Below are 23,408 nucleotides of genomic sequence, written 5' to 3' on the forward strand. Positions count from 1 at the left end.
CATTCGTATTCATCTGAGGTGTAAGTTGCCCACTGCCCCACCTGGGGGCCTCCTATCACTTCGTCCATTTCCTCATTAAGGTACCTGGCACATTGCTTAAGTTTTTCCAAGGAGGACAAGGGGTTCAGATCCAACTCTCCACAGACACCGAGTTCCTGGAGAACGCTGGGACTCTGGTGGTCAGCGCTCTGCTGGGCACTTCACAACAAAATTGTCTCCATTCAAAAAGTTTGTATCATGTTAAGCTTTGTTAGAGCAGTTTACTCATCAATGCATATCAAAGATTAAGGTAGAAAGTAATGATTTTGATACTGCTTCTTAGTAAGGCAGGGCGGCTAACAACAGCCAGCCACTGGCTGGAGAGGCTCCGGCTGTCACCGTGGTTATTAATACATTGTAGAGACATTTTGGGGATTCCGCCATATTTTGTGTAGTTGCCAACAAAATGCTGACAGTTGTATTGTGGTTAATAAATTCATTTAGATTTATAAGCATTGTTTACAGAACCTGTTCGCCTGCTGAAACTCTAACAGCATCTGTTCCTTCTTACTAATTAACTGCTAATTACGAATGAGCTTTGTGTGTTTGTCAGTGTAACTGGCTCATGCATTTTGTGAGGAACATTAACAAATTGATTTACATAGTGGAAAAGCAATCAAAAGAGTAAACCGAACAGCACGCGTCTCAAGGCCTTTAGCCGACTTTTGAATGAAGCGAACTTTTGATGGCTGTAAATATTGCCGGAAATTTTCCGTTGCCTTAATTCTTTGGTAAAGGTAGAGCGATCAGAAGCAGTATTGAGTGAGTAATACTGAAATTACAGCACTGCAGCAGGTGACTGGTGCGCAGGTGACGGACCTGCAGAATCCTTTAGGGGCTGATAGAGGAGAAACACCGAAAAGTGGTCCCGTGGGAAATGTGTCCGGTCCCTTGTGGGAACGCGGCTGACTTTTGAAAGATCCACTCATGACTGGGATTGCTTCAGAACCGAGTCAGTGTTCCCACCAGGGTCAGTGCCTCAGTCAGCCTGCTGCAAGGCGCTTAGCCAGGACGTGGAAGTGTGGTGTCCATCACACTTTTTCTCCCCTTGGGTTCTCAGATTTCAGACTGTGTTGATCAGTGTCAGGCTGCAAGGGCAGGCATTTCAAGTTAACCAGTTTACATGACTGATTCCAAAAGCTTAGGGCTCTTTCATCCTCTGTTTTCAAGGAATGGGAGAAAGAAGACAGAGACAGCCCTGAAGGATCACGTCCCTGGCATGCTTTCTAAAGCTGCCTCCTTGAGACAGAGAACTATGGCCCAGGCGGGAGTAGTGGGAGCACAGACAAGGGAAGGAACATATCAGCTGGTCGCGGTGGCTCACGCCTTTAATCCCAGCACTTTGGGAGGCTAAGGCAGGTGGATAACAATGTCAAGAGATCGAGACCATATTGGCCAACATGGTGAAACCCTTTCTCTACTAAAAATACAAAAATTAGCTCAGCATGTTGACATGCGCCTGTAATCCCAGCTACTTGGGAGGCCAAGGCAGGAGAATTGCTTGAACCCGGGAGGTGGAAGTTGCAGTGAGCCAAGATCACGCCACGGCGTTTTAGCCTGGCAGCGGTGCCATCTCAGCTCACTGCAGCCTCTGCCTCAGCAAGACTCCATCTCAAAAACAAAAAGAAGGGAAGGAACACGTTACACTGGTACCATTTACATTCACAGTTAACTCTCTAGATGATTCAGAATGCCAGTGTAAAACTGGAGATCACAGCTCGGGCAGCTGGATGGAGAGGTCAAGGGTTTTGAAGAAAGGTTCAGGTTAAATACGATTAACCGTGCTTACATTAAACAGAGTAACACTGAGTACTTTACTGAGAGGGAACATTTGCTCTAAAGGATCCAGGTACACAGTGTTGACCTGAGCCTTGACACTGATGTTCAGGGTCAGAACTGCTGAGGAGGTGGGGAGGGGTGCGAGGTCTAGGGCCCTAAGCCTTAGAAGGAGACCCTTCTTGCCAGCTGTGAACCTCAGGCAAACCCCAAACCTCTCTGAACCTCAGTGAACTCATCTGTAGAATGAGGATGATAGAACAGCCCTCTTCCCCAAAGCTGTTGGTGGATTAAGAAGATGATGGATGTACCTGTAAAGCAGGTGGCACATAATAATAGCTCACTAAATCACAGTATCATGATCATCTCTCTATTCCTGTAGAAGTGACCATATGTAAACACTGGATATCGGACCCTATTAGATCATAGTAACTCCATTTGGGAGGAAAATATCCTTTCTCATCAATAAATTTACTACTGTTAATTCCAGATAAATGGTAGAAAAAAAATTAAGCATAAAAATGGAATAGGTAGGGGAGTACAGGCTCCCTTAATAAAGGCTAAGAGGATATTTCAGAGCCGGCGTGGTAGGTCACACCTGTAGTCCCAGCACTTTGGGAGGCCAAGGTGGGTAGGTCACCTGAGGTCAGGAGTTCAAGACCAGCCTGGCCAATATGGTGAAACCCAGTATCTACTAAAAATACAAAAAAGTTAGCTGAGCATGGTGATGTGCACATGTATTCCCAGCTACTTGGGATGCTGAGGCAAGAGAATTCCTTGAACCCAAGAGGTGGAGGTTGCAGTGAGCTGAAATCGTGCCACTGCACTCCAGCCTGGGTGACAGTGAGACTGTGTCCCCAAAAAAAAAAAAAAAAAAAAAAAAAAGAGGAAACACATCAGGGTTAATTTACAAAGCTGTAGTTTGTTTAGCACATTTAATTGACAGTTGAGCCATCTCACAAATGTGAGTAAATAGCACTACTGATAAATAACAGGCTTGCCACTGGTTAATATTTTGCCTCCAAAGTGATTTTGCTAAAAGTATATGTATAGATATTTGCTGTAACATTTCATATGGTAGGAGGTAGAAGAGGAGCTGTCCTTTCTGAAGTATTCATTCCTCCTTAGAACTTTTCCCAAGGGTAAATGTTCAGAAAATCTAATGAATTCAAAATAGTTTGCACCAGCCAGCATTTCCTGCCCATGTGTATGTGTTAGCCACCATCAGCCGTTACAAAAAGGAAATTGATTTGGATGGGATACAATCTATGTGCTCTTAGGAACCCATAACCTAGCAAGAAAGTCAGGCTTGTCTCAGCAACTTCAGTGAGGATCGGACCACTAGGTGTGCATTAGAATGTGCCAGGGAAATACCAAAGGGAGCATTCACTCCGGGTCCATGTGTTAGGTCCATCCCCAGCCTTCTAGTATTTTCTACAGGTGACATTTAGAGAACAGAAAGCCTTTCTCCTAGACCATAATTGATTAAAGACTTTTTTTTTTTTTTAAAGAAGTATAAATTAGAAGTGAACACAACTTTTTGGTCTTACAGGTGAAAAATCCAGTGCCTGAGACTTCCTGGTTAAATTTTACAACTCAGGAATTTCAGTTGGAAACAAAGCCATTCGTTAAGCTGACTCGGATGTGTGTGCACTTTATTCAAGAGATAAATTGTTGGTGTTTCAGTATTTAGCAAATTAACCATGTTGGATGTTTCATGTGACCGAGCTCTAAATACAGAGGTCATGCCCGTGGCTTTTCTCTCTCCAGAGACCTGAGTCTGCATTTAGTATGAAGCAGTCTTTTATGGAAAAAACTTACAAATCATAGGAGTTTGAAACAAAATGTGTGAGAACACAGCCTGTGCTTTTCCTTTTAAATATTGCACAAGGAGATCCCAAAGCCTTTAGACCAGTGGCTTTTAATCCTGGAAATGCCCACGGGTACGGGCGTGCAATCACACACACACACACACACACACTCATTCACGCACACGCACCCATACACTCCATCCATGGAGGTTCAGAGTCACATTCATTGGGCCTGGGCATCTATTCTGTAGTGTTTCTCGTTTAAAGGAATTCATCAGAATCATCTGGAAGCTTAAAAAAGCAGAAAAGCTGGGCACAGTAGCTCATGCCTCTAATCTCAGCCCTTCGGGAGGCCAAGGCAGGAGGCCAGGAGGACAAGGCTGCCGAGAGCTGTGACAGCACAACTACACTCCAGCCTGAGTGACAGAGCAAGAAAACAAAACACAACATTGTGGGGCCCAGACCCCAGGCTTCGGGATTGGACTTTCCTGGGGAGGGGAGGTTGGTTGAGAATCCATTTTCCCAGTGAGTGCATTTCCACCCCCTAAGAACGACTGCTTTAGAGGAATGTTAGGCAGAGGAAAGGGGCTCCCGGACCTCCCTTCCAGGAGTCAGGGGAATGGGACGAGTAGTTGCCCTTTCAGACATGAAATGGTTTTTATCTGCACATTATCATCTGAAAGACATTTTTGTAGCTTGATTTCCACTCAGAAATAGATGTCACCAACTCAGGATGAGAGAACCTTATAAAGAATTATGAACTTCTGTTAAAATGAGAAAGTCAATGAAGGGAGGCGGCATACCCAGAAAAGGGGAAAATTAAAATCTGAAATAATTTATGAGGAAAATAATTTCCCATCTAAGAGTGTGTTAGCTGTTTATTCAGAGCACTTGATGGGGATGTTTGTAATCAGGTCATATTAGGATCTTCCCACAGCCCATGGCTTCTGTTTCTCTCCTCTTGGCCTTACGGTTAGGGGAGCTGGGGAAGGTTCCCTCCAGAGATGACACCTATAGATGGCCAATCGTTCATGACAACAAGCCGCTCGCTGTCCATTCTGATGGCCTCACCCGTTGCAGTGACCACTAAAGAAAGTAGTGGGTGCCAGGCTTAGAGACCTGGCACAGTGACATTTATGGGGAGACAGAGAAGACAGTGCCATTTCTCTCCTTGTTCTCACCTGTGCCCAGAAGGAGTTAGAAACAGCCTCTTCGTTAGCCTCCTTTTCTATGCTTCACCCTTTAGAAGCCGTGCACTGTGGTGGGTCGAACCTCAATACTCATGGGTCCGTGTTGTCCTAGCGGTACTCACCCATGCTGTACTTGAGAACGGTCATGCTGGCTGCAGAATGGATGGAGGCTGTGAGAGGGCAGGAGGTGGTCAGCAGAGCGGCATTCCCAGAGAGAACCTGGTGGGCCATCAGAGTTGGGAGCTGCAGGAATGGAGAGGCGAGGACGTATCTGGAGGCTTTCAGGAAGTTGAGTAGATAGGACTGATTGACAGGTTGATTCAATGTGGAGGATGAAGGAAAAAGGAGAGGTTTATATAGATGAGGAACACTTGTGCTGAAGGTGTATGTTTGGGGATCGTGTAGAAATAGCCACTGGACAGGAGAGAGAGTGAGGTCAGGCATTTCATGGAATGAGAGCTAAGCAACACTGGTGTTCTTAGGAGGGACAAAGGCAGAAGCACCAGGCCCCGAGAAGCCAGAAAGACACTTGGGAGACTGTTCTAGGAGAACAGAAGTGAAGTCGCCTTTTGAAAGAAGGATACAAAACTGGAAAAGGATGAAAGCATGTCCATCAGTTTGTGGGGCGGAGGGTCACTGATGACATCAGGGAAATGGTGGAGAGGAGGCAGTGACAGGGCTGTGAACAGTGAGCAGGAGGGGAGCCATGCCACCCAGGTGTGGACACCACCTAGGAGAGGCCCCACTGTTATGTAAAGGGAGGAACAGGTCTAGAAGTTACCAGTTCGCTTGGAATAATAGATGGTTCCGTGGCGAACTCTTCCAGCAGTCCCTGCTCACTAGGGAACATAGAGTAGACATATTTGGTTTAAGTTAGGAGCTTACAGACCTGCTGCAGTGGCTCACAGCTAATCCCAGCACTGTAGGAGACCAAGGTGGGTGGATCCCTTGAACCCAGGAGTTCTAGACCAGCCTGGGCAACGTAGTGAGACCCCGTCTCTACAAAAAATAAACAAATTAGCCAGGCATGGTTGCATGCACCTGTGGTCCCAGCTACTCTGGAGGCTGAGGTAGAAGGATCATCTGAGCTCAGGGAGGTCGAGGCTGCAGTGAACTGTGATCACGTCACTGCACTCCAGCGTGAACAGCAGAGCAAGACCCTGTCTCATGAAAGAAAAACTGTAGCTTATTATTTAGCAGTTTATAAATACCTATATTTATGGAACACTTCACACATGTTAAGCATTTGGCTTTATGCTCTGAATGCATTTGATTTTCGCCAAGGGGCGATTGCTTCCAGACAGCTGACTCTGCTTCCTCAGTGGTTGCTGAAAGAAGAAGTTGTATTCCTTCCTACGGGCTCATCCAGGTCACGCTTCCTCCTGATTTTCTGTTTCCTCACCCATATCCCACTGCGCTCTCTTCCCCTGAAGCTCCGGGAAGTCTTCCCTACACACATTAGTGAGTTAAGGAGCTTTGATGTGCCTCCATGTGTAGAATAAACGTTGCCATCACCACCCCATGCCGATGCCTGGGTGCTGACGCTTTTCACCTGCTGCTTCCTGCGAGGTGAAGCTCATATGGAGGAGAGCCTCTCTTGGGAAGTCCAGGCTCACTCCATGGTTGCCCCTCTCCCCAACCCTGCTGGTGTTGGGCATCCTCCTGCTCCTGGTTCCTTAGTTCCGGAGCCCGGACTCCATGCTCCAGAGCAAGAGTTCTTCACTGTAGTTCTGTAGACAGAATTCAGGGTCCATGCATGTGGCTGGGGAAAATTCATTTGTATTTCCACTGACTTCAACTGCAAGTTAACATTTCCTTCAGATAGGAGTGCAGGCAACCATCCACAATTGTGTTAGAACCTGTGACTCTGCCGCCCTCAGAATCACAGACGGGTTCACGGCACATTGCCGTCATCACAGATAATTGAAGAGGTTGTTTTCACTGGTCACCATTTGGCGATGGCAGGTACCAGGTCTGCCACTGGGTCTCAGTGCATTAATAAAGCAGTGTGATTGTTAGCCAGCCACAGCATTGCTTATGTTTTGGTGACCGTATTTCGATATGATTGGTTCTTTTGTAATCCTGTGAATTTAAACATAATATTTTAAGAAGGGATCCTTTGGGACATGCCAAAAAAGACCCACCTGTAGAAGCCTCACTGTGGATTTGAGTGTCTTACCCTATTAATTTTATCAACTGAAGTTTTCATCCCATTTATGAGAATTTTTTATTTTTTCAAGTTGGAGTCTTGACTTGTCACCCAGGCCAGAGTGCAGTGGCACAATCTCAGTTCACTGCAACCTCTGCCTCCCAGGTTCTTCTGCCTCAGCCTTCCAAGTAGCTGGGATTACAGGTGCATGCCACCACACCCAGCTAATTTTTGTGTTTTTAGTAGTGACAGTGTTTCACCATGTGTTGGCTAGGCTGGTCTCGAACTCCTGACCTCAGGTGATCCACCAGCCTCAGCCTCCCAAAGTGCTGGGATTACAGGTGTGAGCCACCATGCCTGGCTCATATGGGATTTCGTGTACAGTTGAGGACATGGGTCTTCAGAACTAAACAGAAATACTTATTGTCCCGTTGCCACCCTTGTCAGTTTTTCACCCTACAGCCCTTCAAGGCCAAATGCACCTGTGAAGTCAGTCTTCATCCCTGCAGACCCCCGTACCCCCAGCTCTCAGAACCCATCACCGGCCCCTCCTTCCTCTTAGAGAGCGGTGTTGGGGAGGACCTGAGCTTTGGGTCGGTGACCTTCCAGCTCCTGGGTCTCGTTGCCCGCTGCTCCCCTTTCTCACCCGCGTGGTTCCTTCCATGTCCTTTCTCTGTCCCACTCTGCATCCCTTTCTCTTTCTTTCCTTGAGTTCATTTCATGATTCCTTCTCGTGCCCCTCCATGTCCACAACCTCTGCTTATCACATGGTACGGTCTGATTGGGGCCCACTTCCTTCCTGGAAAGGTGTTTTCTGGGGCCAGTGAGCAGTGTTAACCATTTCCGGAAAAGCAGTGCAACTCCTCTTGTGCCACACTCTTTCTGCTCTGGGATTTCTCCTCCTCAAAGGTGCCACGTCTTGCCCAGCAGTGCCTGCCTTCTCTTCCCTGTCATCTGTGGTCTTTCTACACCTGAGCTCTCCTCCGCCCTGATCTGAGGTCTGTTTTTTTTTTTGAGATGGAATTTCGCTCTTGTTACCCAGGCTGGAGTGCAATGGCGCAATCTCGGCTCACTGCAACCTCCGCTTCCTGGGTTCAGGCAATTCTCCCGCCTCAGCCTCCTGAATAGCTGGGATTACAGGCACGCGCCACCATGCCCAGCTAATTTTTTGTATTTTTAGTAGAGACAGGGTTTCACCATGTTGACCAGGATGGTCTCGATCTCTTGACTTCGTGATCCACCCGCCTCGGCCTCCCAAACTGCTGGGATTACAGGCGCGAGTGAGGTCTGTTTTTACGCCAGCTCTCCCTAATGTATAGCCACTGGGATCTTTCTCTTCTCATCAGCCTAGCTCCTGGCAGGACCTCCCCGCTCTACGTTTCCAGGATGTCAGTGAACAGCATGGACTTGGGGTACCAGTGGCCACCATCGACAATCACTGCCACGTTTTCTTTTCCTTTTGTGTCCACACTTGGCCCAGAGTCCTCTGCTAGGCAGCCTCCTGGGCCACCAGTGGTGTGGAGCTGGCAGAGAAAGGAGCCTGCTTCCCAGCATGGCCTCACGTCATCATCATTGTCACTCAGGACCTTGCCCGCTGCCCTGGCTCAGAGCTTGAAACTCTCCCTCTTAGAATCTGGCAGAAGTCCCCAGAGGACCACCCAGCCTCAGTTGTGGCTCCCGGGAGTCTGTTCTCCCCACTACTAATGAAGCCTTTCCTGCTGAACGCCTTCTGGGCCATCCATTGTCTACATGTGAAAGCCCTCAGCTTGGCCCCACAGGCCTCCCCTGCTGGTCTGGAGCTCAGCCAGTGGCTCCCATCCCCACTCCCTGTCCATCTTAAATGTTCTAACAATGAATTGAAATGTTTAATTTGAATGCAGAAGCCAGGCGGGTACTTGTCATGAGTGGATTTGGAGGGGGCAAGGTTTGGGTGAGCAGGGCGGGCAGCTCCCACCCCCAGGGGCAGCTGTCACTCACTTCCATCCTCACGTTCAGTGGCCTTCCTGGTTGGTCCTAGTGTTTAAGGAAAGCCAAGAATTGGGATTTGCATATAAAATTTTTATCATTTTTAAATGTTGGCAACTGATTCCAAAAAAAATACGTACTTTTGGGGCTGATCAAAATGCTTCTGCAGACTAGAAATAGTCCCCAACTCACCAGGATGGCATCTCTGCATTAAACCCACCTCCTGACCTTCCCATGAAGCTCCTGCAGCGTGGCACAGCATTTAAGGCTCCACCTGACTGATGTCTGTTTTCCTGTCCCAGCTTCCATCTTATCCACACCCAACACCCAAGTCCCTGGGCATCTGAGTGGCATCTTCTCCATGCCTGGACACACAGTGCTCTTATCCATCACTCATCCACCTGGCTGGTCCTGCTGGTCCAAGACATGGACTTAGTGCTGTCACCCACTCAGAGGTCTTTCTGGCTTTCCTCTCCATGGCCCAAAGGGGTGCCTCTTTTCTGTGCCTCGTTCCTTTATTCCCAAGATGGCCTCCTGTAGACAGACATCGTGGCAACTGTCACACTGTGTAATGATAATTTATTACCTTTACCACCTTCCCTACGAGACTCTGATTTTTTGTGTGAGCAGCAATTATCGCTTGCTGTTCCACGTCCCCAGGACCTAGCGGGGTCTGGGCCCAGCAGTGGAGCTCCACATGGCTGAACCGAACAGTCAACAAGGCAGCCTTCTAACTCCAAGTCCTGCGTCATCCTGTTTAGCTGGTCCCTCAAACGGAAAGCTGTGGATGGGGCTGAACTTAGTCCCAAGAGCCACATGTGTCCAGGAGGCCTGGGAGCAGAAGCCCACCCACCCCAGGGTCTCACAGAGACCCAGTGGCGAGTACAGGGGAGACAGCCTGACACCTGCGTAGGAGTCTAGAGGCTGAGTCTGTTAAGTAATCCAGCTCAGACCACATGTATGGGGTGCTCACGGGACCCCCACAGCAAAATCCAAAACCATGCTGGCTTCTGGGAGTGCAATTTTTGCAGATATGTAAGCAGAAAATCATATGAAACACAGTTTCGGAGTCAGCAAATGGAATGGCAGCTTATCCTTCTCCAGCTGCTCCCCGCTGGTCACCAGGTCCCTCCTCCCTCCTCTTCCCCTTCCTCCTGCGCTCCTGGCCCGTCATGCCCTCCAAAGGAGTCCTGCATGTGGTTCGGGGCCTGGATGTGTGCTCGGGCCTCCTCGCTGGTTTCCAGCCTTCAGTCTGTAGCCCTCAAATGTGCCTGCCTTCCTGCACCATCTGAGGGGTTCCTCCACTCAGCTTGTGTCTGGAACTCCTGACCTCAAGCAGTCCTTCTGCCTTGGCCTCCCAAAGTGCTGGCATGCCAGGCGTGAGCACTGCACCTGGTCTGGTTCCACAGTTTTGAGGAGGGCCTGTGGCCTCCCCTCTTTCACAACTGAGACGTTAAGAGCTATGGATTGCTTGTCGTATCCCCGGTTCAACATGTTGAGCAAGATGCTAGAGGCTGGTGCAGAGGCTGCCATAGCAGCCACACAGGTAGACCAGCACTCCAAGGCTCAGCAGCTGTTTGATATAGAGGCTTAAAGGTAAAACATCTCATGAGACTTTAGGTTTTGAGAATGGGTGCCTGGAAGAATGGTGGTTTCATTAACAGAATAGGAAACTAGGGAAGAAAAGATGGTTTGGTTCAGAAAAAAATACTGCTTTAGAAAGGAAACTGGGACTGAAAAATGACCACGTTTTTCTCGTATGGCCCTTCTGGCTTTTGACACTCTCCCAAAATGCAGAATGTTCTTTCCACTCACTGACTCTTGCTTGCAATTTTGTCCAAAAGAAAAATGATTCTCAATGAAAATGATGTTGTTACACAGTGTACATACTCAATATTAAATTCATAAGTAATGTGAACCACTTCATAAATTATTTAGCTTGAAGTTCATTTTGTGCAGAAAATCACATCTTTGAAAAGATATGACAGGGTTAAAATGAATCAAGTTTATCGTAAAACTGTTCGAGCCATAGTAATTTAATCTGAGTCGTTTTATCAAATAAGAAAAATTTTTAATATTTTGACTCCTCATCACTCAAGCAGCGCAGCTGGTGTTACTAAGGTACCATTTCTAGTTCAGTAATGGCCGTGGATCAGGCAGCGCGCCTCGCCGTGCTTGTCTGCCGTGGTGGTGGCCGTTGTTTCCCATGTGAAGGTGCGGCCCAAGCCGGGCTCCATTTTCCATTTCCTTACCGAGGACTGCAAAATCCCCATGAAGGGATCCTGTTCCTTGCTTACGTTTTCCGTGGTGGCTCTTACCAGGTGGCCTTGGAAGCCACTTCTTACATCTGGGTTATAAAGTCGCATGTGTTCACAGTCTGGTTAATACAATGGGGAAAAATTAAAACCTTTGGCATAACACAATTTTTGGTCAATTCTGTAAGGGAATCCCGTTCACAGCCTCCTGCGTGATAACTGTTCGTAGGCACTGCTTGGTTTCTGCATGCCCTAGACAGGAGGGTCCCACGGGGTTACACTGTCGCTTGTCACTCCTGAGGAAGCTGTTTCTGGACAGCTGTCCCCATGCTGGGTTAAGGGCCCTTGCCTGGCTCCTCACAGTGCCCTGGGCATGGCCCTGTCTTGGCCTAGCTTTCACTAACCTGCATCTTTCTGTTTACCTATCAGAGTTGCCTGGCAGCATTGAGCCTCATTAGGGAATGGCCTTCCCGCCATCTCTCCACCTGCACGAAGCACAGCACTGGGGTTAGAGTCCATGCGTGGTAAATGAATAAGGACCAAGGTCAGATTCAGAGGCAAATGGCTTCTTTCTAACACTAGGAGCTCTTCAGCTGCCTTTGCCATATCAGAACATGCTTAAGAAAAAGAACAAAATAATTATTGTCTCAACAAAGATTTGGATTTAGCAAAAACTGGAAATAATTCACAGTGAAACTAATAATCCATTGATTGTGGTGTCCATGGTGAGATCGTTACTCTTGAGAATAATACTGGTAATTTCGTTCGCTCGGAAGGTACTGTTTCCAAAGTGCTTTCACGTTTTCCAAACCCTGCTGTGTGTGTTGAAACGTAAATCACACAGCACCCAGATAACTGGAGGATCTTCCTCGTCCTTTTAACAAAAAGATCACGTGAGAACGCACAGTTGCACCTTGATCATTTATTGCTCTAACTTTTCCCCCCAGCGAGTGAGTATTTGAGGAGTTTCTCTCATTTGGGCTCTGGAGGCTTTTCTGATACTGGGGAAGGTTTTAGGAACCGTATTTGGGGCTGCTTTGTTCTCGCCCCTTCCTCCCCGTCTCAGTGTTTAGGGTTGTCAGCATCCCAGGACCGATGTCCTGGCCATCCGTGTGCTGCAGAGGTGTACCGGCCGTGTTCTTCCTTAAAGCTCTAAGTAAAAATGACTTTGCTCCATGGCACTATGTTAAATTGGCTGGTTAATTCTGGTGTTATTTACCCTGTAATTCATTAGTTTCACCCCACCATTGGCAGCTGACAGGCTGTAATTTCACGCCTTGCAATAAAAGATGTCTCATAATCTGCTTCATTTAGCAGCAAGAGAATTTAATGAAATTAACTGCAGTCCTAATTATGCCAGTGAATACTAAAGACCGCCAGCAAGTTTTCTCAGAAAAGGACGAGGTCCACCTCGTGAAGGATTTAGAATATCATTTCCTGGGAAAAGTTGCAAATGTCTTCCTTCTATTGGCCAACCAGGGCCAATTACGAGCACACATATAACTATAATTAACTGGTTTTTTTGTGAATGTCTCTCCAAGTATTCATTGTTTGAAATCAAATTTAAAAGTGATTCCTCCATCAGAGTGGTGTAGATGATAGAAACGAGCCAGCGTTAAGTTTCCAGGCAGTGGCCTTTCCTCCAGCAGTGACGGAGAGGTTTGCAAAATGCCGCAGTTGGAGAGCAGGTTTTCGTGGGTGACTGTCGAGGGTTTCTGGAGGGAACAGAGGCCCTCAGTCCCCTTCTGCCTGTACATGCAGAGCTCAGCCTCTGCAGCCATGACTTCTCCACACTGTGGGGATGCCAGGCCTGGAGAAGGGTTGCTGCCTGTGGGGCATGGACCTGTGGGGTATGGAGTGTCCAGCCTCACCCGACCCTTCACCTGGCCCTTCTCCATTCCCCAAGGTCGCTAGGCCAAGCCCTCTCTTTCCAGGACAGATGGTCTTTCCCTGCTCCACCATCCACTCTGCATCCTGCCCCTAGAGGGGAGGAAGACAGGCGTGTTCTGTGTACCTAGTGCACCTGTGCTCATCTCACACGTGTGTTGCACAAGCCGCTCACGCCCTGACATGCTCCTCTCCCTCTTACCATGACTCCTGGTCCCACCTTTCTCACTTTTCCCTCTCACCCTTCTTCACTGCCTCTTCCTCTTCGGTGGAGGACGAGAGGGCGGAGGAAAGGCAGGGAGGAGTGTTGACGCCTCCTGGGCAGGTCTGGCCTGGTGCCTGCCCGTGCTGATCGTACACACGCTTGTCTCCTTGCCTTTCCCACCCACCCCCTGGTGTCCTGGCCCCAGGGCTGCTGCAGCCCGCAGCACCCCTTTCAGTGCCGTGGACAAATGCAGGCAAACCATGGATTAGTAAGTGACAGCGTTAGCAAACATAGGTGCTGCATTTGAGCCAAAGCAGTGGAGACTCAGGAAGGAAGATGTGCATGTTCCAATTCTGCAGAGAAACAGCTGAAGCCGTGGGAGCTGGTCTGTTACATCTGAACGCGATGGATATCTCCTTTGCCACAAGTGACTGGACTCTACCTCTCTTCCAATCTTGCTCTACTGATGTGTGGCCCTTCTTTAGTTCTGAAAGGAGCCACCTCCACAGGGGCAGCGCGTGACGTGGCTTCCTTGGTCCCAGCACCTCTGCATCCCGCACCGCAGCAGGACATCAGCCGGCTGCCTCTGCCACCCCGCCTTGGTGTTCACACACCTTGGTGGGGAAGTCACTGTGAGCAGCTCTGATTTCAGAGGCCTCATTTGGGAAATGAAGTTGCAATGTTGCTTCCTCGTTTCCTGCGGCTGCTGGCAGGTAGGGCTCTATAAAGAAATGCTTTAGGACATTTTGGAATAGCTGTTGTATATTCTCATCGAAATAGCTGCTTTTGCAAAGAGTATTTCTGTCTGTGGTCACCCTTCATCTTCATGCCATCCCACATGACAGGGGTGGTGGCTTCAAAGACATTTTAGATTTGCAAGGATGATGACTGTACTTCCCAGTCGGGGAATTCCATTGCCCACCCCACAGCCCACTCATGTCAAGTGCATTCCAGGGAGCAGTGGATTTCCAGGTCCGAGCCCATTAGGGGGACTGTGATCTGTGGTGGGCAGGGGCTGACTGACCTGCCCAGGGGGTTTTGCCGGGGAATGGCTGTTCTGGGACCAGCCCGGCATCCTCCCATTGCACACAGCCTCCCCGCTCAGCCTACGGAGGTGGCTCCCAGGCTGGTGTTTACGAGGTTGGCATTCACAGGACTCCCACAGGAAGGGTGCTGGGCTGCAAAGGAGCCAGGGGCTGGTTTTTAGGCATGGCCCAGTGTTAGCTTGGACACAGCAGCTGGTGTCACCAGAACCTCTGAGCTCATGACCTGGCCTAGATGCGAGGGAGGAGCCGGTGAGACTGGCAATGCCCGCCTGCTGCTATGTCGGAGCTGGGAGGGAAACTCAGCTCCACTACAGATTGTGGAGTTTGAACTGGGAGGCCATGGAACGGTGGACATACTAAGCAAGGCGGACAGGGCAGAAGCAGCTGGGCCCCAGGTGTCCCCATCATCACCCCTTTTCCCTTAAACTTCACCCGTCCTTCCAGGCACCATGTGCAGCGGACGAATGATGGGAAAACAGCTCTGGTTTCGGGGATTTTTTTTTTATTAAGGCAGGGTATGTTGTGTGTTCTTGGAATTACCTTGCTCCCAATGTCCCTCTGTCTCCCTCCTCGGAGCGTTGGCAGCCAGCGAGCGCCAGGATGCCCAGGGCAGTGCACTCTGGGCTCACCTCTGCGGGTATGGCCCTCAACCCAGAACACCCAGAAATGCAAGTGCGAGTGCCAGCAGCCCATGAACAGCAAGAAGAAGGGGACGGGGACACACGTCTTAACTGCTCGCCATAAAAATAATTGAGCTGAAATTAAATCTGGGGGCTTTGGTAGCCTCCTGTTAGGAAAAGAAATAAAACGCAGTGTTTTGATGCACAACTCACACATCTCATCTGCAGTGCGCCAGAGGTAATTTTGGCGACGAGCAGTAAGAAAACCTGAAGTATTTCTCTCCCAGACCCTCCCAGCTTATTAAAAGAACTTATAGACATGAAAATACATTAAAGTGGGCAAAGCGGAGAGAGGGTGAAAGAGATTAACAACCTTCGCTGAATAGAGCCTATTGATGAAACGGGCCTGTGAGCTGCTGCCGACTGAAACAAGGTGCCAGGAACTGAAAAGGAGGTCAGGCCTGTCCAGAATTTAGGGGGAAATGGAAATTCATATTTAAAATTAATATATGCCTGAGTGCTCGTTTCTCCCCCGTTTCTGATTGGGAAGATTTACTCAGGAAGAGAAGAAACGTCTCTGTAGCCGATTACCCAATTTGAGCACCCAAATTAAAAGATTCACTTAAAATGCAGCAGAGACAAGCGGCGCAGCCGAGGGGCCCAGGCGTGCATAATGTCTATTGTCTGCGTCTGCGTTTGCTTTTTAATGCCAGCGCCCAGCATGGGAGCAGGGCCCTCCTAGCGTGCACAGAGGGGGCTTGGGGTGGGGGGGGACCCCAGAACAGGCCGCCTTGTGACAAGCGCCTGACAGGTATGGGTGCCTTCGGAGATCTTTTTAGGAAATTGGGTGTTTGCGAGTGTAAATTGAAGCGAGCATGCTGTGTGTGTCTGTGTGCGAGAGAAAGTTAGCCGTCAGTCAAGTTTTATCTCTTAATGAATAGAGACTGCTGAAGTAAGGGTTAGGTAATTGAGTTTATAATTAATTAGCCATAACCCTCATCAGATAAAGCAGTTGTGAAGAATTTTTTTTATCTCCTTTCTCTCCCCAGGGCCTGCCCTTCTTTGTCCTTGCACTGACAGCCAGCACTTATCTCGGGCCTGCTGGAGCCCGTGCCCATCAGTCCTCCCCCTGGCCAGGGCCGAGGGGTGGTCAGCCCAGCCTGCATTGTACTGAAGGCCCACAATCAGCCCAGCTGTCCGGGCCATGATGAATTAGCGGTGGGAGTTAACATAGAGGTGAACTCCAGATCGGCCGATAGCTCTCAGGCTGCCTGGGTTAGTCCTGACTTCAGCGCATCTCTGATAGACCTTTGACACCTTCCAACAAAGAGGTTACGGGAGGGAGAGTTGGAGAAATGTAGCGTTCCTCCGGAAAGTTGGGCAACTCACAAAAGACCCTTAATTTCTATAGCGGTCAATTCCGTCCACAAAAGAGGGAAATCAATGAGCGTTTACGCTCTCTTTGAGAAACCTTTTTTTTAAAAAAAAAAAAAAAAAAAGAAAAAACCATTTACTGTCACTTTGCATGTTTCGGGTACAAGCAATGGTAGAAACGTAAGACATTAAAATCCAAGATGGAGCGGATCTGTCTTGACTGCGTTTTAGGGACGGAATGAGAGGAAAACAGGGAAAAACGGCTTCCCTACTCTGCCTCAAGATTTGAAATCTGATTCAGGCAGGTTGAGTGAGGAATTGTTTTAGGAACAGGGAAGGTTGTGACTTTCTTGGTACCGAGTTGGAAATAATGTCGACTTCCTTGTGATTCTAGTTGTTCCTTTCTAATTAACCCCCAGGCAGGTACAGATCAATCTCTCAGTACCCTGGGGATGTGGCAGATAGGAAGACGGGAGCCTTTCTTTCGCTCTTCTGCAGTCGGTATTTTATAATAGATAGATTAAATGGCAGTTTTGTTTCTTCTTTGTTAGCAAGACTAGGTACCACTTTTCCAGACCACCCTATGGTAATTATCTGGGGACTCAAGGCCAGACTGTTTTATCAGACAATATGCCTGAATAATGATTTTGGATGTTAATGAAAATTTAATCAGACGAATATATTACTCAGCCTCATTTAGGGAGTAAAGTATGTAAGTGCATCTACAAGTGCTGAAATTTCTAGAGCAAACTAGCTCATTTTTGCAGGAAGTGAAATGAGAAGCCAGCAGACTGGTGTGTGTGGATGGAGGAAGGACGGTTGCTGGTTTGTTCTGGTTTTAAGTGTAGGCTGTGCCCTGAGTTAATTTGGGAAATACTGTTGGCAGCAAAAGCTCCTAGTTATTTATTGCGGATACTAGATGCCATAATTGAGTCATACCCAATGATTCCAAGTTTTTTCATGAAGCAGATGTGGTAAATATGTCCATTCTGGGCTTTCTTTGAGTGTGAAAAAGGAAGTTGACGTGTAGGTTCATGAGATGGTTGAGCTTTATACGACCAGATAAAATCATCCACATAACTCAGCTAGAGAGAGCAGAGCTGCCATGTTGAGGCAGGTACTCCCTTCTCGGCCTCCCCTTGTCTTCCAGTGCTCATGGGGTCACCTCCAGCAAACCCAATTTGAAAACCAGTGATGAAGCACTGTCAACTCCTGCCACAGCTGAGAAATGAAGGCCTTGTTCAAGGTCACATGGAGAAAGAGTATTGCATGGAGTAGACCCCGCTCCTCCCCCACATCCAATTGAACCTGGGCTGTGGTCCTGTTGGCTCCCTGCGGGCCTGCTCTCCTTCCCTTTCTGACCCCCTTAGATGGGATATGTGGGGCCCCGTCTCTGGCTCTGCTTGGCATCAGATAGGCCACTCCTGCTAGCTCACCTCCCTGCTGGCTATTTGCCCTTCTTCACAGAGATGGGGGAAGGTGGCTGCCTCATTCCAGCCTCAGCTGCTGTTATGGCTACAAAGGAACAGCCAGCTCTATAGCAGCCCATTTCAGCACATCCTGGGCAGGAGACAGCCTCCGTGGAGTCAGCTGGGTGTGGGAACCAGAGGCTTTGAACCCAGACCAGCTTGGAGCCTGGGGCTGTTGCTCCCACTTACTAGTGGTGGACTTGGGGATGTTTCTTACCCTCCGAGCTTGACATGCTTTATCTGTTAAGTGGCATTTGGTGATGGCTGCGAATTGTGGAGTGGCAGGCACTCTCATGGCAGGAGCTCAGAAGCGGCCAGGTTTTCCCTGGTTTCACTTGTTTATTATTATTATTTTCACAGAGGAGTTAATGGGGCAAATGAGAAACTCTTTCTTCATTCTTATTTTTGGAGTCTGTATCCTGTACAGTATCTTCAGAAGCACAGATCTCTTCTGCTGTGGGAGCCCAGGACATTTGGTCAGCTCTGACTTCATCACACAGACTTTGTGAGAGGATGCTTCAGAGGAGGGCCTGCCCTACGTCTGCTTCTTGTATTTGCTACATTACGATCTGAAATCGTAATGCCAGTTATTTTAAACTAGGGTGACTAATGGACCCTTATTTCGTGAAGGAAAAGAAAGGTAGAAAAGGTTTAAAGGCAAAAAAGATGAAGGCATTTGTCTGTGATGTTCAACAAACCGGTCTCATCAGGCCCCAGGTGGAAAAACTGATGTGGCGATGCATGTGCTGCCATCCCTTGGGGTGGCCACGGAAATGGAAGTGTGAGGTCATCTTGTGATCAGTAGCAAAAGTCTACCTGGAAAATGGTTACTTTGATTTTTCAGGGAGTTCGTAGTGTGACAACCATGTCAAAATTAATCATTAGTAGATTTATTCAAAGCTAAACGTCAACTGAAATTCTTAACTATAATTGCTGTAGTTTTTTAGATGTCCTTATTCATTCAGTTACAGATTTATCATTTTTCAAACCAAATTCTAAACTGTTACTTTCAGTACATTTTTGAAGTCGTGTAAGTTTAGTTTTAGCAAATTTAAAATAGAGCAATTTCTGCTTTAAATATAGAGTATCCATCTTCCCTTCAGCTTCTCTGCCCTGGACTTTCGATTTTTATATTATAAATACACAGCTGCCCATCTCATTCTCTTGCCTGCACTGTGCTGGGAAGACTGAGCAGCTCCACTGAATTCAAGTCAGAGGATATTTGTTTGACTTGGAGACTGCGTGTTGGTAAATGAGTGACAGTAACAAGTGGGCGAGTGGAGACATGTCCTCGTGCCTTAGAGGAAATGACTTGTTTACCGTGTGGGGTCTCTAGATGCACGGAGGCTACTGCATTCCCAGGGGGGTCAGCCTTGTCTCAGAAGTACTGAGAATAGTCTTACATGTTCATCTTGAGTTAGCATCACTGAAACTCTAGCTTCTTCTCTTTACTTTCTTCCTGTACCCAGTGATTCACCCAGAATGATTTGGGTTTCCACGTAAGAGAATGTGATTCACCTGGTAAAGGAATAAGGAAGGGATTATCTGACTCACGGCAGTGGGGTAGGAGGGGTCACCCCAGATAGCACCATGAAGAGGCACAGCTTGAGTCTGATCCCTCTGGCTTGGGGCTCCTGTCAGGACCTGTATTCTCATGACCTGTGTGCTTCAGCTTGGGCCCTTGAGGTTCCTGTCCTTTCCACGTCTGAGCCAGCAGTGAGCTCAAACCGAAGTTCTGGGAATGTTCTCATCAGTCGCGAGCAGCCCGATGTGGACCACCTGCCTGTCCAGTACTGAATCAGTTCCCGTGACTGGGGCTCATTGCCTCAGCCAAGGCCACACGTTGACCCAGAGTACACAGGCCAGGATGGAAGAGGGTGCCTTCCCATGCAGAGTCACAGGTCCTGGCCACGAGCACAGGGGTTGGATGTAGGACAACAACCATAAATGTCCCTTGCCCAAGTTATCATGACATTTCAGAACTTCAGCTGAGGTTCCCTGCTTGACACTCACACCTGAAGGCCTCTTGCAAGTGCTGGCCGCTGCCATGAGTTCAGGTATCAGAGAACATGCTTGGTTCCTGTGCTGCAGTTTGGTCAGACGTGGTAGATGTGAGACCAGTGCCTGAAAGAGGAGCGCTGTAGAGAAACATGAAGGCACACACACTCAGCCACACTATTTAATGGCCCGGGTTTGTTTAAGCTGGAGTCAGACATTCCATGTGAAGTGCCCTCACTGGAGCAGTCGGAGCACCGGTGATCTCCACGGACGCACAGGTGGCGTGGCCTGAGATGCTGCACTGTAGAACGGGAGTCATCTATTCCCGGACAGCGGATTGGTAGCAGCCTGCAGCCTGTTAGGAACCGGGCCGCACAGCAGGAGAAGAGCGACCGGTGAGCGAGCATTACTGCCTGAGTGCTGCCTCCCGTCAGATCAGCGGGGCTGTTAGATTCTCATAGAAGTGTGAATGCTATTGTGAACTGCACATGCCAGGGATCTAGGATGCGCACTCCTTATGAGACTCTAGTGCCCAATGATCTGAGGTGGAGCAGTTTCACCCCAAAACCATCTCCCCTCCCTGTCCATGGAAAAATTTCTTCCAGCAAACTGGTCCCTGGTGCCAAAAAGGTTGGGGGTCGCTGTTGTAGAGCCTTTGACGAGCATCCCCAAGGAGACCTCAGACACGAGTCCCTGCTTTACAGGGTCCTGACCCCGACCCTCGGGTTGCTTACAGCATGCATGTCCGTTGAGTGACTTTTCACCCTGATTACAGCTGTTCCTTTCTAAACAGAACCTACAGAAGTCGATACACCAAAAACGTGGATAAGTTGTGTGCCACGTATATACATTGTCTGTTTCTCCACACGTACCCCGTAGAGGAATGACACGGAAGAGCGCCTCCTTGGTTTGCCAGCCAGTTTTTGTATAGCAGTAAATCCAAAGTCCATGGGTGATGAGGAAAGCCTGGAAGCAGCTAACAGAGAAGCATTTTTGTGTAACTGATTTGTAAGAATGTAGCACGGTCGTCATTTGGGAATTGAATGGGTATGGTTTTCCAGAGTCCCTGTGCCGTGTTTTTTGCCAAACTGTCTGACCATATTGCAAGTGGGAGGCATGTACTCAGGGCTGCTTCCTGGGTGCTCTTGGGGGATTTTCATTTTTCTGGCACGGGACTGGAGAGTTTACAAGATATCTCTTGTACAGCAGTTAATTTTGTATCACCACTTTGGGAAATGTGTATCTTAATTGCTAAAATCTTCAACTTAGTATAAATTCAAATTGAACTTAATCCAGGCTGTGTAGCAGTCTGGAAGGAATTCCGTCATCAGCATCACCACATAAAGGAAGTTAAGTTGGGCATATAAAATCCTAATTCATTAAGTTTTTCATTAGTTAGTAAGCAGATCACCATTCATAGCCAAGATGCATTTTATCAACAGTTTTGGTAGCATTAGTTTAACAAGGTAAGGCTAATGCTGTAGAACACGAATGTACCGTTTTTAGAGAAGTATGCTTATCACACTTTTTGGTTGCAAAGTTCCTGAGGGCTTCTTACTGATTAAAAATGACTTATAAAAAGTCAGCTTTTTTTTTTTTTTTTTTGGAAACAGAGTCTTGCTCTGTTACCCAGGCTAGAATGCAGTGGCGCAGTGTTGGCTCACTGCAGCCTCCACCTCCTGGGTTTAAGTGATTCTCTTGCCTCAGCCTCCTGAATAGCTGGGATTACAGGTGCCTGCCACCATGATTGGCTAATTTTTGTATTTTTAGTAGAGATGGGGATTCACCATCTTGGCCAGGCTGGTCTCAAACTCCTGACCTTAAGTGATCTGGCTGCCTCAGCCTCCCAAAGTGCTGGGACTACAGGCGTGAGCCACCGTGCCCAGCCAAGTCAGCCTTCTTTTTAAGATAAGACACGGAGCTTTCAAGTTGGCAAACTGATGGGCGGAATGTATATATTGTATTTGTACATATTGAATTTAAGATGCAGTAGTTTAGGGGGAAAATGTTTTAAAACCATACAGAATTTAGGAAACAGACCTTTTAACTAATAACTCTTATTGAGAGATGATAAAAGTAATGAACATGAATTCATTCACAATGAATGATATTTTGTGTCCATGATTGTCTGTGATCATTACAGGATGTGTACTTCCCCTCACAAAGTTATAATGTATCCATCTACCATGAAAGGTCCCTAGAACATGAAAGGTGGTTTCTCTACATGCCTGTGAAATTGATGAGCTGGGAGAGACTCACTCATATTTTAATGCCAGCAGTAACAGTGCTCACACCCAGAGATCAGGGGCATCAAAGTTGGTGGTAGCAAGGAGTATTTGCCACTGTAATTGACAAATAATACCCCTCATAAATACTGCCAGTCTTTCAATTAGTTTTCATCTAAAATTCGGGCTACAAAATGATGGCCTGTCAACTGACAATGAATGGCAAAAATTAATAAATTGTCTTCTAAATAGAATGGACACTTAAGAAAAATTGGGCAGCCAATTTAGCACAGCATGAAGCGAGGGGAACCTTTTGTACTGGTGCCGGGCGCTAATGTTGTCCGATCTTTATTAATGGTGCTCGGCAGCTGCTGACAGTTTTGTTGCTACTGGCAACTTTCTTCATTAAAATTAAAGCCAGCGTCAAATTCCATTAGCCGTACTCTGGGCACCTTGCATTTTTTTATATATATATTGTTTCTTTTGTTAACTCCCTCTCCACCCATAAGAAGTTTTAAGAGAAGTTAAATGGGAGGAATGGTTTGCTAAGCCCAGAGAAGAAGTCTCTGTTGTTTCTGGGAAATGGCTGTCACTGGCCCTGTTAGAGCCCCCATCTTGAAATCTGCAAGCCCCCCTTTTGTTCCATCCCCTTTCAGAATTGGAACATATTACCTCTAAAAATGACACACTATTTTGGATCTGCAGCTTTCAGATAGGAACGACTAATTGGTATGAGGCCTTCTAGTTTCTTATTTTTTTCTGAGCAGTTTGAAAAAAAAAAGTTCTTGCTTCCCGTTTCTAACTGTATTTCCATAGCTGACTGTACCTTAACACAATAGTAACTCGGCGCTCAGAGAGACTCGCATTTGTCCGGAAGGCCTTAGAGTTATTTTCCCGAAGGCATTACTTTTATCTGTAGAACAAATTTCAACCTTTGAAGGAAAAAAATCGAGCTTTGCTGAATAAGTTCTGAACTATTGTCTGAAAAGCCGTTGCCTGCCCTTCACAGCACTGTGTGCAGTTCAAAAGACTCTGAAATGCCTCCGCCCTGGAGCTGCTCCTCTTTCGGCAGCAAGAGGCAACAAACAGCTCTGATTCTAGGACAGCTCAGTTCTTGGCTGTGCGCAGCGCCTTCCACCAGCAAGCAGAGGTTGTATGGCCACTGCGAATGTCTCTTGAAAAGGAACTAGGCTGGGATCACCATCCCCATGGGTTACCTTCCCCTCCCAGCCCAGTCTCATAATTGCTTTCTTCTGTCCTCAGTAATGCGAAGTTTAGGGGCTAAACCTTCATCTCAGTTTGTTTTCTTCTTTTTCTCCTCCTCCTCCTCCTTTCAACTTGTATCTTAGGCTGAAAGAAACACAAATACTCACTAAAAAGCTAGTTGTCAAGCAACAAA

The 23,408-nt window shown here is 47.7% G+C and overlaps 1 protein-coding gene across 15 annotated transcripts in view; it reads left to right on the top strand.

Annotated features, from left to right (window-relative positions):
- The window catches only part of AGAP1 (ArfGAP with GTPase domain, ankyrin repeat and PH domain 1), a 639,539-nt gene that overhangs the window by 348,166 nt on the left and 267,965 nt on the right, over nt 1-23,408 (top strand). Inside the window, exon 10 of one of the 15 annotated variants that reach the window (XM_054258073.2) lies at nt 15,993-16,166. The exons of the other annotated variants lie outside the window; for them this stretch is intronic. Within the exon in view, the coding sequence (XP_054114048.2) occupies nt 15,993-16,151 (159 nt within the window). The 3' untranslated portion in view covers nt 16,152-16,166. Of the gene's footprint in view, nt 1-15,992; nt 16,167-23,408 lie in introns of those variants that run through there. 15 annotated transcript variants of the gene reach the window in all.

The sequence above is a fragment of the Callithrix jacchus genome, chromosome 6 (assembly GCF_049354715.1).
Source record: "Callithrix jacchus isolate 240 chromosome 6, calJac240_pri, whole genome shotgun sequence".
Taxonomy (NCBI): domain Eukaryota; kingdom Metazoa; phylum Chordata; class Mammalia; order Primates; family Cebidae; genus Callithrix; species Callithrix jacchus.